The sequence below is a fragment of the Amblyraja radiata genome, chromosome 17, assembly GCF_010909765.2.
Source record: "Amblyraja radiata isolate CabotCenter1 chromosome 17, sAmbRad1.1.pri, whole genome shotgun sequence".
NCBI lineage: Eukaryota > Metazoa > Chordata > Chondrichthyes > Rajiformes > Rajidae > Amblyraja > Amblyraja radiata.
The window spans coordinates 31,858,146-31,877,329 of record NC_045972.1 but is presented as its reverse complement, the minus strand read 5'-3'; the positions used below and the strand labels follow the sequence as shown (position 1 = coordinate 31,877,329).

The following is a 19,184-nucleotide window of genomic DNA, read 5'->3' as shown; positions in this document are numbered from 1 at the left end:
TTCTGATCCTGAGGATCAACCTCATCTGCCTAAATTGTTGGACCAGGCAGCAAAGTCTTACATGGTGGCAGTGCTGGCATGAAGGGCCATATGGCCTACTTTGCCTATTGTCTATGGCCTCCAGGACTACAGTGGGCTGACTTGGTGAGCCAGAGCAAGCCCCACCATGAATCTCCTCTGGAAACCTTTGATAGCTGGAAAAGCCCAGACTTAACATGGCTGGCTGTAAAAAAAATCATAATTCTGAATATCTCTTTCATATGTTATACTTCCCATGTCTCTCACAACTTGGAAACCTCCCTATCAAGTTTAATCCAGTTCTCATGGCAAATCAACAATCTCCGTCACCCACCTACACCTGGGACAACTCACAATGGCCATTTAACCTAGGGAATAACCTAGGGAATATGTGCACAGGGAGTGTAGACACACTCCACGCACCACACACAGCCCCAGAGGTTAAGATTGACCATGAGTCCCTGGAACCGAGATGCAACAGCACAATCTGCTGTGTTTCTGCACTGCTCTGCGTGATGCCCGACTGGATAGTGTTTAGTTTATTGTTTATTGTCACGTATACTGAGGTACAGTGAAAAGCTTTTGTTGCGTGCTATCCAGTCAGCAGAAAGACAATACATGATTACAATCGAGCCATTTACATGATAAAGGAATAACGTTTAGTGCAAGGTAAAGCCAGCAAAGTCCGATCAAGGATAGTCTGAGGGTCACCAATGAGGTAGATAGTAGTTCAGCATTGCTCTCTGGTTGTGGTAGGGTGATTCAGTTGCCTGATAACAGCTGGGGAGAAACTGTCCCTGAATCTGGAGGTGTGCGTTTTCACTTTTCTATACCTTTTGCCTGATGGGAGAGGGGAGAAGAAGGAGTGGCCAGGGTGCGACTTGTCTTTGATTATGCTGTTGGCCTTGCCGAGGCAGCGTGAGATAAAAATGGAATCAATAGAAGGGAGGTAGATTTGTGTTGGAAGTGAAAACCGCGAATGAGACCAAGAAGCATTGTGGGAGGCCAGTATCAGTAGAGGCTATGGTGGTTCAATGCTAAGCAAGTGAATTAAGTGACGCAGTCATTGATGCAATATAGAAAGATCATCTAGGAGGACAGCAGCAGGTTATGAAACATGAGTATTTGATACAGGGTTCTGTGGGATAATTCCAGTCCATGGCATAGAGTGATGAATGCACTGGGTGGGCACTTGTAGACCTCTGGTGCCCAAGACCATGCGGAATGGGCACGATGCCTGGTTGCAAACTGCTGATCATTGCACATTCCATTTTTTGTGCTGGCTCCACACCAGGTTTTTGGGCAATCCTTTCAACTGAGGGATTGGAAAAGGAATGAGTACGGAACCTCTGTCATCTCAGGGCATATGGCTGAGAATAATAACGCAAAGAGCATGCTGAAAATATCACAGCTGTCTGTGCCCTGGGAGTGAAATGTGTGAGATGTACATAAGGGGCACCTCTCACTGTGCTAATGCTCTCGATTTCTGCAGCCTGTAAACCAGTGATGCTCCCAGATTTCATACATTCTGTGATATTCAGTGCCACTGCTTAATTAACATAGCTGCAGAATCAACGAGACATAGCAGGATATTGCCAGGGCTGGGGTATCTAGGTTGAGGAATGACAGAGTGGGGACGTGATATTTAAGCTAGCTGTATAAAATTGTGAGAGGCCTTAAAAAGGAAAAAACATTATCTCCTCACAGAGAGGACAGTACTGAGGAGTCGTGGAGTTATGTTAGTTATTGAATATGCTGGGGGATTTGGAACTCACTGTGTGGCAAGGTGGTGGATACAGGAGAAGGAATGGATCACCTTAAGCCGGCTGCACCGTTGAATAAGGTTAAGGCCGATTTCCACCTTGTCCACTTCCCCGTCTTACTCATACATCTTCTGCACCCGAAGGCTTGGCGATGCTTGTTATGATTAGATTTCAATTGCTGCTGACAGCAACTGGCATTAAGGGTCCTGAGAATCCTGTATCAAGTTGTACAAGATGTTGGTGAAGCTGCATTTGGAGTATTGCTATCAGTTTGTCACCTTGCTATAGAAAGGATATTGTTAAGCTGGAAAGAGTGGAGAAAAGATTTATGAGGATGTTGTCAGAACTTGACAACCTATGCTATACGGGGAGGCTGGGAAGGCTAGGACTTTATTCCTTGGAGCGCAGGAGGCTTTGGGGTGATTTTATAGAGGTGTGTAAAATCCTGAGGGGAATAGATATGGTGAATGCACAGTCTTTTACTCAGACTAGGGTGATCAAGAAGAAAAGGACATAGATTTCAAGTGTGTGAGGAAAGATCCAGAGGAGCAACCTTTTCACACATAGGGTGATGGGTATGTGGAACATGCTGCCAGAGGAGATAGTTAAGGCAGGCACTATAACAGCATCTAAAATACATTTGGACAGGTACATGGATAGGAAAGGTTTGGAGAGATATGGGTCAAATGCAGGCAGGTGGGACTAGTGTAGATGGACATCTTGGTCAGCATAGCCAGTTGAGCTAAAGAGCCTGTTTCTGTGCTGGGTGCCTCTAAGTCATTGCTGTACATGCTCTAAGTCTTGTATTTAATTGCTGCTGAATACTGATGATGAAAGTGTGGTTTACCCTGACCAATTGATTCCCCACTACTTCACTCACTACACTACAAGGTAGTTATTCAGTTTCTCCTTGAGCAAGAACCTTGTCTCAGACTCAGTTTCTGTTACTTTTGGCTTGGAGACCATATTTGAAAAGGTTGACCAGATATTCTTGTTCAATCGCATTTTTATAAATCACAAGCAATTTTCTTGTAAATTTTGAGTTTTCTTTTTCCACAACTTGACTTTAAATTCCTTTAATGGTCCAGATATTCCAATGGACACAGAATTGACCATAATTTACCTGAAATTTCCCCCAAGTGAATGAAGGAGCAGTGCAGTGGCACAGCAGTAATCATTATTGCCTCGTGGTTTCCTGGAGTTCAATCCTGATTTCTGGTGCTTTCCATATTGAGTTTGCATGTTCTCCCTGTGACCCTGTAGATTTTGCCCAGGTGCCATAGAGTCGTACAGCACAATTACAGGCCCTTCAGCCCACGTCAGATGTACCAACCTTTTTGGCCATCTGCACTAATCCTATTTGCCCATGTTAGGACCATGCCCCACTATGCCTTGTCCATTTAAGTGACTGCCTAAATGCTTCTTAAATTTAATAATTGACTGTTTTCATCACTTGCTTTTGCAGCACTTTCCAGATATCAACCACTCGTGCAAAAAATCTTTTCTAAAGGATCCGATATTAAACTCCTTCCTCTCACTTTAAATATATGCCTACTTGCATTTGTTGTGCCTACTCATAGGAGCAACGTAAGTGATAAGGATGGTAAATAGTCATATGGCCTTCATTTGTCGGGGTGTTGAATATAAGAATCAGGAAGTCATGTTGCAACTGTGTAAAACTTTAGTTAGGCCACACTTGGAGTATTGTATGCAGTTTTAGATGTTTAATCATAGTACAGATATAGAGGCTTTGGCAAGGGTGCAGAAGAGGTTAACCAGGATGTTGCCTGGATTAAAAAGTATTAGCCATGAGGAGAAGTTGGACAAATTGGACTGTTTTCTCTGGAGTGTTGGACGCTGAGCAGCGACCTGCGAGGAATTGTATAAAATGATGACACAGACAAGATAGACACTCAGAACAATTTTCCTCGGGTGGAAATGTTACTGACCAGCGGGCATAAGATTGAGGTAAGAGGGGAAACGTTTAAAGGAGATATACAAAGTAGGATTTATACACAGAGAGAACTGAGTGCTTAGAATATGCTACCAGGGAAAGTGGTGCAAACAGTTACAATGGTGATGTATCAGAAGCATTTAGATATACACATGAACAAGCAGGGAATGGAGGGATATAGGCCTGTGCAGGTAGATGTGCCATTTAAATTAGCATCATGTTCTGCACAGGCATTGTTGCAGCCTAATAGGAATAGCCTATTCCTGTGCTGAACTGTACTATGTGCTCGATTTTCCTTCCATATCCCAATGCGATGCTAGGAGAATAACTGGCCACTATAAATGGGGGGGGGGGGGACATTGAATTGCTCTGCCAAGAGCTGGTGTTGGGGCTCTAATCGCTTATTTCCGTGTTGTGTTGGAAGTATTGAATCCAATCAAGGGATTCAGATGGTTTATGTATTAGTTAATACAGACCTGGAATTGGTTACATGCCAAGGCAATTTATTTCCACAAGGGGATGAACAATAAGTAGCTGAAAGAAGCACTGATAGTTGCAGATACATCAACCAAGCGCACTGAGCAAAAGACTGTTTGATTGAAGAGTGCCTGGCCAGATTTAATGAGGGAAACGTGGGGATGGGCAATAATTCCTGCAATAATTCCAACTGAGTGAACATTAATGTAGAATCCTTGCTCCAGGAGATGAATCAGGCAGGTTTGGGTTAACTGTGCTCCATGGAGGCACGTACATTCTCCACGGTCCAGTTGTGCTGATCTACCAGTGAATGACAAGATTCATGAAGAGAGAGTCAGCACCAATACAAATATAGTGTGCAGCAAATAGCAGTGAAACCCGACTACAAGTGTCATTTTATACAAATTACCCTACTTTTAATATTCAGTTTTTTATACTAAAGAGTGCGTAGGAAGAAACTGCAGATGCTGGTTTAAACTGAAGATGCTGGAGTAACAGAAGGCTGGAGTAACTCAGCGGGATAGGCAGCATCTCTGGAGAGAAGGAATGAGTGACGTTTCGGGTCGAGACCCTTCTTCATTGGCCCCACACACACGCGCGTGAGCTCGACTCTTCCAACGTTATCCTTAGTTAAAAGGTACAGGAAAACCATCAGACAAGTGACATTTTTCTCCTCTCTCATGGCAGAACAATATATCAATTTACTAACAATCTGGAAGAGTGTCAGACTAGAGCCATCACTGTGCAACCAAGCATAACATCCTTGGCTTGAAGCTAGTGCAGCAATGTTTTCCCTCGGTTGAGACTGCCAACAGAGCTGGCATTATACTAAGTATCTGATTCAAACATTCCATCACACCATCAATGCAATAAATAGAGCTTATAATGGACAAATAACATATGATCAACAAAATAAGTATTGGACATCAGGAGGCACAAAATGCTGGGCTAACTCAGCAGGTCAGGCAACATCTCTGGAGAAAAGGAACAGGTGATGTTTAGGATCGAGACCCTTCTTCAAACTGATGCTGTTTGACCCACTGAGTTACTCCAGCATTTTGTGTCTATCTTTGGTGTAAACCAGCATCTGCAATTCCTTCCTACACACCAAGAGACACTGGTGTGGCAAAGGAGGTAGCGAGCTGTTTATATTTACAAATATGTGGGCCTATTGGAAATATCTACAAAGTTCTCAAAAAGTCATTTGCATTGCTCAAACTACAGAAATGGTTCTCAGATGAGAAGTGAAAAGTAAGGCTGTGGGTTGGTTTTATTAAGAGCGAGGCAGCGGCACTTATTTGGAGTAGATGCTCACCTAGGTCATCAGTAATATGGGATGATTCTTTGGTAACGGCTATCACAACCGAAAATGGATCAATCATAAGTACAGAAAATAGAGCAAGCCACCATCTTCGATTTACCGTGCAATGATTTGCACAATTCCTTTGCAAGGTCAGTAATTTGAAGATTTCCCACCCCACTGTTTAATTGTGTTTGTGGGAACTTTGTAATAAATTGGTTGGGTAATTGATTTATTAAGCGAAGACTGCAGCAGAGTAACTGCAGTGATGTTCCAACTCCATACTGCTTTTTTATTGAATTTCCCATTACATAATTAGACCTTTAATGGATCCTGTAGCAGTTGGGTTGTAGTCTCCTGCTAATTAAACTCAATCTAGTACTGATAAGGCAAATTAACTGTTTCAATTCAGATATGATATATTAGACCTGCAGGCTTGCTCTTGAATCTGCATGTTGGACAGACTTGGCAATAAGTAACTTAATTAGGAAGTAATATACAAAATAGTGAATGGTCTCGTTTTCTGGTCTGGGAAATGAGATCAGAAGGGTTGGAGGGGGTGTAGGTTTGTTATGATGATGGGGGGGGGGGGGGGGTGCTGTAAATGTTGTCACCATTGATGCCATCAGCTGAAATATCACTTTGAATTCAGTCAAATATCAGTCAAGCAAAGGCTTGCCAGCTGCTGATTTCCTCAAAGCACAGTCTCTGATAAACAATAGACTGCAGGAGTAGGCCATTCGGCCCTTCGAGCCAGCACCGCCATTCACTGTGATCATGGCTGATCATCCACAATCAGTACCCCGTTCCTGCCTTCTCCCCATAATCCCCTGACTCCGCTATCTTTAAGAACTCCAGCTAAATCTCTCTTGAAAGCTTCCAGAGAATTGGCCTCCACTGCCTTCTGAGGCAGAGAATTCCACAGATTCACAACCCTCTGTGTGAAAAAGTTGATGAACTGGTGAGTGGTGCCCTAACTTCCAGTTAAAGATGAGAAGCAAGAGCTATTGTACATAATCACAATTGAAATACCTCCAGGATCGGAGCAAACAGGTAGTTGACAGTCAGCACGGGCTCGGTGGGCCAAAGCACCTGTTGTCCTGTTGCATGATTCCATGTGTGAACTACATTGATCTGGCTGTTTTATGGCCATCGTTAGCAACAACTAGCTTGTCTCAAGCTCTGTAATGCTACATTGATTTATATTATGGGTGGGATTTGAATTATGGCTGGTTTGTGGATTATTAGTGCAGGCTATTGGCTAATAGTACAGTGACCATAACCCTCCCCATCACACAATGGTGGGTGGTTTTGAGAAGAACCTGCCAGCTTCCATGATACGCTGCCAGGCATGTTTTATCACTCTTATGGCCCCGTCATGGAAGCTGATGCCAAAAGGCCCTGGTGAGTTGCTGCAATACATGCTGTAAATCATGACATTATTATGCACCCATCCCATCTATTTATGACTCCTATGTTGTTCAGTATGAAGCTCCCTCTGAAATGGCTCAACTTCATATTTCATTCAGGTGGCAATTATGGGTGGACCATAAATGTTGGATGTGCTCCCGTGTCCTGTGAATGAATAAATAAAAATAAAGCATGAAAACCAACCTCCTCACTCACCAAACTATCAAGTAAATTTGACCTCCATTGCTTCTGCTTATTCACCATTGTTGCTCTAAAATTCATTCTTGCCACTCATGAAAAAGAATTATTGAGGAGAGACAGGCAGCCCTGCTTTTTTTTCCCCAAGACTTGTCGAGAAGCTGGATTCCCACCCATACCTGTTGGATCAAACATGAACTGCTAGGACATACTAAAAACTTGGGTATCCTCATTTGAAATTGAATGAAATTATCATGGTATAAAATTCCACTGTATGAAATAATATCATACTAGTGAAAGAGAAAGCACAAAATACAATACAAAATGTACCCATTACCAAAGCTACTTATTGAAAGCACTGTACATTTAAAAGTGCATGGTATTCATTGAATGGGCCTTGTCTTATCAGCATAATACTGCCATATTGTTCAGTGACAGACCCACTGTTACCTGTAGTGTATGCAATGTTATACAGTGATTAACCAGCTCATACCAGTATTGTACTCCAGTGTTACACTGCAGACTCGTCACCACCTGTACTGTACCCAATGTTATAGAGTTATACAGCGACAGACCCATCCCACCAGTTCTGTACCCCGGTGTGTACAGTAGCAGACCCATTCCCACCAGTACTGGGGTCTTGTTATACAATGACAGACTTGTTCCAATCAACACTGTACTTCAGTATTATGTAGAGACAGATCATCACACCAGTATTATACCCCAGTATTATACAGTGACAGGCCCATCCCCACCAGTACTGTACCCCAGTGTTATAGTGGAACAGACCCGTCCCTACTAGTACTGTACCTCAGTGCTATATAGTACTGTACCTCAGTGTTACACAGTGACAGGCCCATCCCCACCAGTACTGTACCCCAGTGTTATAGTGGAACAGACCCATCCCTACTAGTACTGTACCTCAGTGCTATATAGTACTGTACCTCAGTGTTACACAGTAACAGACCCGTCCCCACCAGCGCAGTAACCAAGTTATACAATGACTTGTGACCCGGTGGTTACTGTAACAAAATAACATGGGCTGCGAATCCCCATTCCTTTCGGCAGACCCTGTGTGTTGCCCTGTTCCTCAGAAGCTCTGCTTTTACTCCCCCTCACCCTCCTCCTGCCCTTTCCACCTCTCCAAGCAAGCATCGGAATAGTGAAGCCCACATGAGACTAAGATGGAGGAAGGATCGGACGTTTGGAAACACATCTCAACTTAATTCTGGATAGGAAGGATGAAAGGATTAAGTTCTGAGGGTGGTTTGAGCATGTACAGTGCAACCATCACATAACATGGCTATCTTGAAACGCAGAGCTGTAATTTTGATGGTGTGTGCAGTGAGAGGAGATGAAGTGACAGCAGAGGACACCTTGCCCAAAGTGTTGAAAGAGATTATCAATACTTTCCAGATAGACACAAAATGCTGGAGAAACTCAATGGGACGGGCAGCTTCTCTGGAGAGACGGAATGGGTGAGGTTTCTTATCGAGACCCTTCTTCAGTGTCTCGATCCGAAACGTCATCCATTCCTTCTCCAGAAATGCTGCCTGTTCTGTCGAGTTACTCCAGCATTTTGTGTCTATCTTCAGTGTAAATATATGCAGTTCCTTCCTACACATAAATATATTCCGCTCCGCCTGAATGTTATGGTACGTGCTCTTACTGTAAGACTCTGTCTGATGCCCATTAAACCTCCAGCAAGTTAATCTTGTGTTAAACTAATGCACTGAACGACATGGTATCTTGTTGTGGGTGGCTAGCAGACACTTTGTTCAAGAGATTTTCAGAGCTAAAAAAGGGCCAATTTGTTAACAATTGTTCTTTTTTCCACCGTTGAACAAACTAGCTTGTTTGACTGATGTTGGCAGTTTCACTCACCTGAACATTGATTTTATCATTGCAAAAATATGAGCATTTTAGGCAGATGTTCCCTGACAGCAAAGCATGAAATAATTACCTCACAGACCCAAAGGCATTTGAACTGTCATTGTTGTTTTCCATTTTAAGTGCAGCTCAGTCCTGCACACAACAGAACCAGAACCTACAATACTTCCGCGATGGTTTGAGGAGATCTTTGCAGGACATGGGGCGGAACCTGTCTGCTCTTCCCTGAAGAGTATCAGGGACCTGTAACACAGACCAAAGAGGGGGCCGACAGGGACTCAGATTCCTGGGTCAAATCCCTGAAGCTGAGCCACCGGTTACTGCCGTCACTCCTGACAAGTACGAGCCTTCCTGCCGAGGCAAGCATTACCTCAGTTTGGGTGAACTGGAAAACCAAAGCGCCAGCTTTCCCTTTCACCGCAAGTCTATCTGGGAATAAACACACAGGGACACTCGTCCCGCCACTGGATGTGGTTTTCCAGTGTTGAATACCCAATATCAAGGTATGCTGCTCTGGATTGGATGAAGTACACCACCCCTGTTAAGGCGCACTGCAAAACCAAAGTGCCACCGTCCCTTTCACTGCAAGCCTATCTGAAAATGTCCGCACACAGAACTTGTCCCTCCATTGGATGTGGATACTTCTCTGGATACCTCACAAGAAGTCCGTAGTGGGACACCCATCCCTTCAGTCAGTGAAGGTTTTCACTTGTATCCTCGTGCCAATCCAAGCTCTCACTGCCCAAGTCACCCAAAAAACCTCCAACAGATAGGGGAGCTGGTGAGGCATGGATTATTAGCAAGTCCCTTGGTCCCAATTAATTAGTCTGCATCATAAAAGCCACAATTGCCCCATTTTGTTTTAGCGTTCTCAGGCTGAAGCAGGCTAATACAAATGAAAATAAAAAATACTGCATCATAAATCGGAAACAAAATCTGCAGGAAGCATTCAAGATGTCAAGCAGAATCCACAGGGAGAGAAACAGCGTTAACGATTCAGGTGAAGGACCATTTAATAAAGTTAAAGAAGGAACTGCAGATACTGGAAAATCGAAGGTAGACAAAAATGCTGGAGAAACTCAGCGGGTGCAGCAGCATCTATGGAGTGAAGGAAATAGGCAACGTTTCGGGCCAAAATCCTTCTTCAGATCCTTCTTAATAATGTAGGGTTTGGGAAACCACAACACTCAGACATGGATGCTGCTGGGAAACAGCTCCCTGGCTGAACCTTTAGAGGAACAAATACCTGCGGACATCACAAATAGAAGAACATTCTGCTTTCAGTGTTCCCTGCCATTGTAAACTTCCATTCTCCATCTCTGGAGTTGTTTGTGTAACGACAAGGGTATTAAGCCCCAGGCATCCCCACAGTTGAGTGCAATGGTCCGGGCTAGGTTCAAGTTCATGTGGCAGAATCAAGTTCATGTGGCAGAACTACCCCATATTTATTCAAAACGGGATAATTAGAGGAGAGACATGTGGCGATTGGAACATGATTAGGGTTGAAACCATCTTAAGGATCTCCTCGGGTATAATTACTGAAAGACCTTTTGCTCACATTATGGGCATTGGTTTAGTGTTGCCATGTGTGCCGAGATACAGTGAAAATTTTTCTTTTGCCTGCTATTCAGGCAGATCATACCATATATCATGTAGTGCAAAAGTGAAGAGAAACAGTGCAAAATATTGTTACAACTACAGAGAATGTGAAGTTAAAATAAAAGTGTAAGGGCCATAAGAAGGTAGATTGGAAGGTCATGAATATAGCCTTAACATATGAGAGGTCTGTTCAACAATCTGATAATGGCGAGAGGAAGCTGCTCTGAAATCTGGTAGTAAAACTTTCAAGCTTTTGTGCCTTCTACCTGATGGTTAGGGAGGAGAAGAGAGAATGACCAAGGTGTGAGTAGTCCTTGATTATGCTGGTTGCTTAGATTAGTTTGATTTATTATGATTATTATTGATTACTACAGCTTAGTAATATACAGATTGAATTAACGGCATCCACAACTCTTTGTGGTCAGTGGTGGACTGGGTCTAAAAATATTGGTTGCCAGGAGACAAAGGGGGCCCACTTCATCAGGGGCCCACTTGCCATCGGGCAAGCTGACACCCTGGCCAGTCCGCCATTGTTTGTGGTATTGTGTGGTCTTGAGCAGAGTACTTGTCAAACTAAGCAGGATAGGATGCTCTCTATGGTGCATCTTTAGAAATGATTATTTATTGCTGACTGATTGCTCAGTTTGCAAACGGGAAACGTGGTTGAATCAGATGTTTGGTACAAACATCCTTTCCATTTCTACTAGCTCTGCAACCAATTCAATGTGTGTTTATTGCTGCAAGCTGCTTGACTACCAGCCATTTGGGGGCCAGACCAGATCTTATTTGGCTGGAAAAACACTTAGAGCCTAGTGTATTATCTGGTTGCTGGTTTTCCAACAGAGCAATGTGTCTGGTGGAAACAGCTCTTGAACCAAGGACACTGCAGAAAGCACACAGGAAAGAAAACTCAAATTGAACATTTTAGGTAACAGCATCAACCTTAACTTCAATAAATAACATACATAGAATAGGCTCCCTCCGTAACTCCCTGGTCAATTCGTCCCTTCCCACCTGAACCACCCCCTCTCCGGGCGCTTTCCCTTGCAACCGCAAGAAATGCTACACTTGTCGCTTTACCTCCCCCCTTGACTCCACTCAAGGACCCAAGCAGTCTTTCCAGGTGCGGCAGAGGTTCACCTGCACCTCCTCCAACCTCATCTATTGCATCCGCTGCTTTAGATGTCAGCTGCTCTACATCGGTGAGACAAAGCGTAGGCTTGGCGATCGCTTTGCCGAACACCTCCGCTCGGTTTGCAATAACCAACCTGAACTCCAGGTGGCTCAGCACTTCAACTCCCCCTCCCATTCCGAATCTGACCTTTCTGTCCTCAGCCTCCTCCATGGCCAGAGTGAGGACCACAATTGGTGGAGCAGCACCTCAAATTTCACTTGGGCAGTTTGCACCCCAGCGGTATGAACATTGACTTCTCTAATTTCAGGTAGTCCTTCCCTTTTCCTCCCCTTCTGAGCTCTCCCACTGCCCACTGGCTCCTCCTCTTCCTTTCTTCTTCACCCCCCCCCTGCCCCCAGCCTGACATCAGTATGAAGAAGGGTTTCAGCCCGAAATGTTGCCTATTTCCTTCGGTGCATAGATGCTGCCTCACCCGCTGAGTTTCTCCAGCATTTTTGTCTACCTTCGATTTTCGAGCATCTGCAGTTTCTTCTTAAACATACGTAGAATGGGGATGTTTTTAAAAACATTCTTGCTTTTGTAACTGCTACTTGTTCCATGTCCACTTCTATAACAATGTCAGCCTTGGAGACCATACGATTGAAACTCTTATCTGTATTTTTGCCATCTCAAGATTGATTTCAGCCAACACTATAGTGAGTAGTGGAATCCCATCTTCCACCCTTTGCTTCAGATCAGTTGCCGTGTCCTTATACCCAGGCCCATTTACATTGTCTCATAATTCAACAAAGCTTCAGTTTTGAAGTTCTATTTCTATGTTCACCTCCTTCTCTCTTCTTTGCCCACCACCCTCATCTCCATCACCTCCTACATCTCTATTACCCCCTGTCTGTTCTGGAAATAAAAGTAAAATTTAAATTAAAAAAGGGACGCACAGTGGCACAGCTGGTAGAGCAGATGCCTTGCAGTTCCAGAAAGCCAGGTTCCATCCCGATCTCAGGTGCTTTGTGTGTAGACTGCACGTTCTCCCTCTGATCATGTAAGTTTCCTCCAGATGCTCAATTTGCCTCCTACACTCCAAACAACGTGCGGGTTTGTAGGTTAATTGGCCTCTGTAAAAATCACCCCTTCGTGTGTAGGGAGTGAATGCGAAAATGGGATAACAAAACTAGTGTGAACGGGAGATCGACAGTCATCGTGGACTTGGTGTGCCGAAGTGCCTGTTTCCAAGGACACAGACTGTATCTCTAAACGAAACTAAACTCTGTCCTCGGGTGTATGTATGATTTTTTTCCTGGAAGGTTTTGCTGTATTAATGCACCTGAAATGTTGGCAACATGATGGTATTTAAATGCGGGTTGTTTTTGTGTTAGAAATATGAGGGAAGGAGATGGGGAGTTTGTTAATAAATTATTAAAAGTCAACTCTCAGGTGCAAGGAGCCACTTGATAAAGCTAATGTGACCCCCACAAGAAGTTTGAAAGAATAAAGTAATCATAAGGAGGGCTGGTGAGATGTTATTATGTTCAATCTTGAATAGAATATCTGACACTAGTTCACCAGGATTGATAAACCGGGAGCCAGACAGGTTACAGGAGGGTGTACATAATGAACAGGATGGGACAGGATGAATGGTTACTGAGATCTCCTCCTAAAATGAGAATGCAGAAATAGGAGAATATGTCCCCAGAGTTGAAATTATGCCAATTGAAATGAAGTCCAGATGATAAACGTTCATTCAAATGTTGGGCCAATTGATCCAACCTTTGCATCAGAAGAGATCAAGCAACATTTTTTAATACAAATTCTGTGGGAACTGGGTAGGCACCAAGAGATATAAGTAAAGCAGGAAAAAAGACCTGGAGCTGTTGAACTGAGATAATGAAGCATGTTCAATGAGCAGCGTAGAGTGACATTGTACTTAAACAAGCCCGTCAAAACACTGTCATATTACAGGTAGATAAAGATGACAATATTGTGACATTTGCTTCCAGGGCTAAGTTGGTGACCTCTGCTAATTCAGTGATATTTGCTCTGGAGTGCTAAACAAGACTTCACAATTTTTCCAAATAACTTCTGTGTTTTCATGAAATGAAGTACAATGATCAATGTTTCTTTTCACCTTGCAGCTGATAATGGAATGTAGTGCAGTTGTTTGGAACTAAAAAGAAAGCATATTCTGCCAAACTGTCTTAAGTGCTAAAAATAGAGAGACAGTGGTCCATTCTTTGGGATTCCTCTATTGCTTAATTATTATGTTTCATCATTTAGTATCATTATGGGCATGAAATATCCTGTTAATAAAAGGCAAAAAAAATGCAGATGCTGGAAATAAAACATAGAACATAGAACAGCAAAGAAACAAGCCCTTTGGCCCACGGTGTCAGTGCTGGCCATAATGCTAAATTAAACTCATCCCATCAGCCTGCCCATGGTCTATATTCCTCCAATCCTTGCCTGTTAATGTGCCTGTCTAAATGAAATCTGAATTATAAACCAAAATGTTCTGGAAATGTTCAACAGGTCTGGCAGCACCTGTGGAGAGTGAACCAGAGTTAATGCTTCAGTGTTTGAACTGATGATAGATTATAAACCTGAAACATGAACTCTGTCTCTCTCTTCATTGATGCTGCCTGGCCTACTGAATGTTTCCAACTCTTTGTGTTTTTATTTCTACTGAAACCATTGCTGATTCTCATCACCCTCGCCACTGACACAGCTCTTAGCAAAAAAAATAAAGATTCAATAAAGGTGAGATTTCCAGAAGGGCGGAGGGGGGAATGACACATCCAATTGGCAAAGATTGTCGGTGATCATTGTCAAAGATGTAAATGGGGCTGAGACTAGGTTGTTTTAACAATAACCAGCAACTCTCAATTTCAGTTGACCAAATCTCAGCTATTTGGAGTGCACTTTGTACAAATTAGCTGAGTAATTTTTTTTAGCTCAAGAAGGCAACAATTGCTTTTTACAGAAAGATGTTTTGTTGTCACCTGTGTCGTTGGTAATTTACATGGATAAGTGAATTGACCTGCACCAAGTCCCTAATCCTATGGAGAGCTAATGGACTACACCCGCGCTCCAACAGTTCCTCCAATGCAGGCTGAACGGAATTGATCATTTCGCTATCGCTCATCCTAATTGGGATTTGCGACAATCTCCATTTGTCATTCCCTTCCTCAGAACACTTTGAGTTCAGGTTGGGGAAGGAAATCAATATTGCTCAGCTGAACAGTCCTGCTCTGGTCAATGCCACTGTGAGCAAATGAACAAGTACATCCCATCACTCCATTCCTCGGCTTAATGAGCGCGTGTCCATAATCACAGAAAAATATATATAATATAACTTTGCTACAGGCTGCACACTTCACTCTCTACTTACATGGTAAACATTCGTTTATACTTTTGCAGGTTCCTTCTAAAGGAAAATGACAAGTAAGTCAATGACCAGTAATGTGACCAATAAAAATGACCACAAGTCCATCAACTCCAGAGTCTTCATTGGTAACCTAAATACAGCCATTGTGAAGAAGGCAGATGTGGAGGCCATCTTTGGGAAGTACGGCAAGATAGTGGGGTGCTCAGTGCACAAAGGATACGCGTTTGTGCAGTACGTGTTTGAACGGAATGCCAGAACAGCAGTGGCGGGGGAGCACAACAGGATAGTGGCCGGGCAGCCGTTGGGTAAGTAGCAACACAAAGCTTCGTGGAAGGAGGGGATTACAGGAAACGTAATCACCTGAAAGTTTCCAGTTGTGCATTGGGTTACAATCTGTTGAGTGGAATTAATGGTGATTGAATGTGATTTGCAATTGGGTTAGCGTTGGAGTCTTGCTTCTCAATCATCTCATGCTGTTTGGCTATTATCCTATTTGAACATGCTCACTTTCCCCTTCCATTTGTTAAGTGTGATCAAAGCTGAGTTTAAAGTATAAACGCATGCTGCTGAAATGAGTGCGCTGTGGCTTCAACATTAGTTGCTATCCCTGTATTCTGGTAATGAGGTGATGACAGAAACAAATCTTTGTGAACTGTGGAGTTCAAAGATATTGCCTAGAACCACAATATTGAAATCATTCCTTGTTTGCAGCATGTATGTGAAATTGCTTCAGCAAGCCACCTACTTGATGGCCAGATCACCAGCTGATGTTACAAGTCCCTCTTATTTCTTTCCTCTGCTGGTGACCAGCCAATAGCCCACGTTGTGAGAACATTGTTAATTAGGACTCAGGAAAACCACATTGGCCATGAGTGTTGCACATCAGAAGCAGTAGACTACTACAGGGCTTGAAGAGACAATGCTGGTAGTATTTTTGACCCTGGTTAGCTAGGGTAAAATACACATCCAGGGAGTCATTGTTGATCCCTACAAGAAGTAAATAATGGATCTCTGTAGTAGTGTAGGAAGATTGGCAAATGTGTAGCACCAAGCAGTCACTCACTGAGGAGAAGCTCTTTGTAATTGACATAAGGGTGGATTGAATAAATATCTCTCAGTGTTAATCGTGGCATGATGCGGTGATTGACTATACATGCATTGTCATTGAGTGTGCAGGATTGCTGGAGTAGTCTGCTATTCCAGTGAGATTATACTTGACTTGAGGGTGGATGGAATAAATATCTCTGTGTGTTGCTCATGGCATGATGAGGTGATGTATTATAGCTGCATTGCATGTACATACATTATCATTGAGTGTACAGGATTGCTATTTAGTTGGCGAGCTTATCTGAGAGCATACAGCTTACCAGGTTTGTATATGATCGGGCATTGCACTGTGTATGTTATCAATCTATGGAAGAAGATAAAGGATCAAGACCCAATGGATCAGACATCACAGAGAGTGAAGGAGTGGCGATGTCATGTTATTGTTGTTTGTAATGCTAAATGGTACATTGGTAAGACTGAGTATTGCCGGGAAGAAGGAGTGAGTTAAGGTGTTGCCAAATAATTCACTGGGGAAGAGCTTGTAACTGTGTTATTGAATAATGAATAGAATGCATACCATTTTTCAGACTCATATCGAAGATGAGTTCATCTAAAAATAAAAATCATAGAACGTCCCAATGCTGGAAATTGGAAATAAAATCAGAAAATGCTGGAAGCATTCAGCGGGTCAAACAGCATCTGTGGAAAAGGAAACCGTTAATGTTTCATGTCAAAGGCTATTCATCAGAGCTGTTATAGATAGAACATTTTCTTCAGCCAAAAATATTAACTGATTTCCTTCCCGCTGATTCTGCCTGACCTGCTGAGTGTTTCCAGCATTTCCTAACTTTATTATTGGGTTTATTATCTATTTGAATTTGCTGCATATGTCCAGCAGCTAGACAAAGCTTTTCCCATTGTCTGCACTTCGTCCACTGGATGATTTTGTTGGTGCCATCCTTGTGTAACATGGAGCATTGTGTAACCTTGTGTTAGTGCCACTCTGAACGAACCAGAAAGTACTGCAGGAAGAGGCAATGGTTGCCCTCCACCTATGGAAAAAACACCATGGTGGAAGCTGAATATTACTCCGAAGCAAAACCATGTTTCCCACACCTTAAGGAAAAGCTTTCGCTTGGTGAATTAGTCAATTAAGTTATTTGTTTATAACCACTTTTCATCTACTTGGTCCAATAGAGATGATTTGTAGAGGGATTTCTCTTCTGTCAATGTAATCAGTATTGTTGGGCATTCGTAAAAGTATGGCAAAATCACAGTGCTAGTGGAGGTATCGAATTACACACATTCCCTTGCCCAATACTGAGCCGCTTCTTATTCTTATTCTTATTCCCTTTCCAAACATCAACTCTCACACTGAAATCCTATTCAGCCAAAATGCATCTGATAACATGGTGAAATGATTAATCCTTTCACCAATTTTAAAAGAACAAACCATTTTGAAAGGCAGTACACTTTGATGATACACTTTGCGACATGACTCTAATCCGTACATTTGTTCAATCTGAAACTTCATATTTTGCTTGGACAGCTGTTGCAAGGGAACAGCTTCAAGGATCTGACTAGTGGAACAGAAAAAGGCTCACTCGTCTGTTTCGTTGCAAATCAGTTTTATTGGCAAGAGAGGGCAAAACCAATACTTGTCTCAGTATGCGTGGGGTTCGTTTTACAGCAGCACACCTCTCTCTCTCTCTCTCTCTCTCTCTCAGCCTCCGTCCGTGGCACTGATTGCGACTCAGCCCGTCGGTGAACCCCTCTCATACATGAACTCATCAGATTTATTGGCAAGAGAGAGAACAAAAAGAATAGACAATAAACAATAGGTGCAGGAGTGGGCCATTCGGCCCTTTGAGCCAGCACCGTTATTCAATGTGATCATCCACAATCAGTACCCCGTTCCTGCCTTCTTTCCATATCCCTTAACTCCACTATCCCTAAGAGCTCTATCTAACTCTTGAAAGTATCCGAGCAAGGACCCCCCTCCCCCTTTACAAACAAAGTGCTATCAGTTTACTGACTGGCGCATAAAGCAATACACACAGCAATACAGACTTGGGCAAAGGTAATACACAGAGCGTTGTCAGCTTAGCGCGTGGGAATTTAAACAAAGCGCTACCGGCCACAGCGCTATGGGTCACCGACTGTTCGGGCAAAATTCTCATATAACAGCAGCTTACATCCCAGGGGTATGAATATTGATTTCTCTAACTTTTCAAGTAAGCTTTGCTTTCCCTCTCTCTCCGTCCTTCCCCCCACCCTAGTTCTCCGACTAGTTTCACTGTCCTCTTGATTAATTTTACTGTTTGTACGCCACTTGCTCACCTTCCCCTCAGCCAACAATGGACCATTCTACATTTCCTTGATCACCGTCTGCTTTGATGTGTCTGTACCCTTCCATATCTCCAGTTTCCTTTCCCTCTGACTCTCAGTCTGAAAAACGGTCTCGACCCGAAACGGCACCCATTCCTTCTCTACAGAGATGCTGCCTGTCCTTCCCGCTGAGTTACTCCAGCTTTTTGTGTCCACCCGGACCTGGAAATGATCAATGTCAACTGCTACTGTCAGTAACTCTGACTGCTTAGTTATTCCCAATCCTCAGGTGCACACAACTGCCCAGATGGTTGGAGTGAAGATACTGCAGCAAACATGTTAGCATATCCCAAACAAATGAGGGTCAGTTTGCTCTGGGCAGCCAGTTGGTAAGCTCTGTAATCACTGGTTCATGTCAAGTAAACACAGACCGTTTGCTTCTTTACGGGTTGTCCTGTCCTATTCCACCAAGCAGGCGCCATAGCACCTTATGGCAATAGGCGATGGACTCGTCAACATCATCATAAGTAGCAACATATGGTGCCACAACAGAAGTATATGACACTCACTAATCGTCACTGATCATTTCCAGCATCTCTCATAGTTTTGATCTAACCATTATTCCACATTTGTATTGAAAGTTATTTTGCACTCACAAAATAATTGACTTTGCATTCCAACTTTTG

General features: G+C 43.2%; 1 protein-coding gene across 5 annotated transcripts in view; it reads left to right on the top strand.

Annotated features, from left to right (window-relative positions):
* LOC116982681 (RNA-binding Raly-like protein) overlaps positions 1-19,184 on the top strand; it is a 730,325-nt gene that overhangs the window by 299,735 nt on the left and 411,406 nt on the right. For 3 of the 5 annotated variants that reach the window (XM_033036033.1, XM_033036031.1, XM_033036032.1), the window contains exon 3: positions 15,156-15,428. The exons of the other annotated variants lie outside the window; for them this stretch is intronic. In XM_033036033.1, coding sequence (XP_032891924.1) covers positions 15,173-15,428 — 256 coding nt within the window. In that variant the 5' untranslated portion in view covers positions 15,156-15,172. The remainder of the gene's footprint in view (positions 1-15,155; positions 15,429-19,184) is intronic. 5 annotated transcript variants of the gene reach the window in all.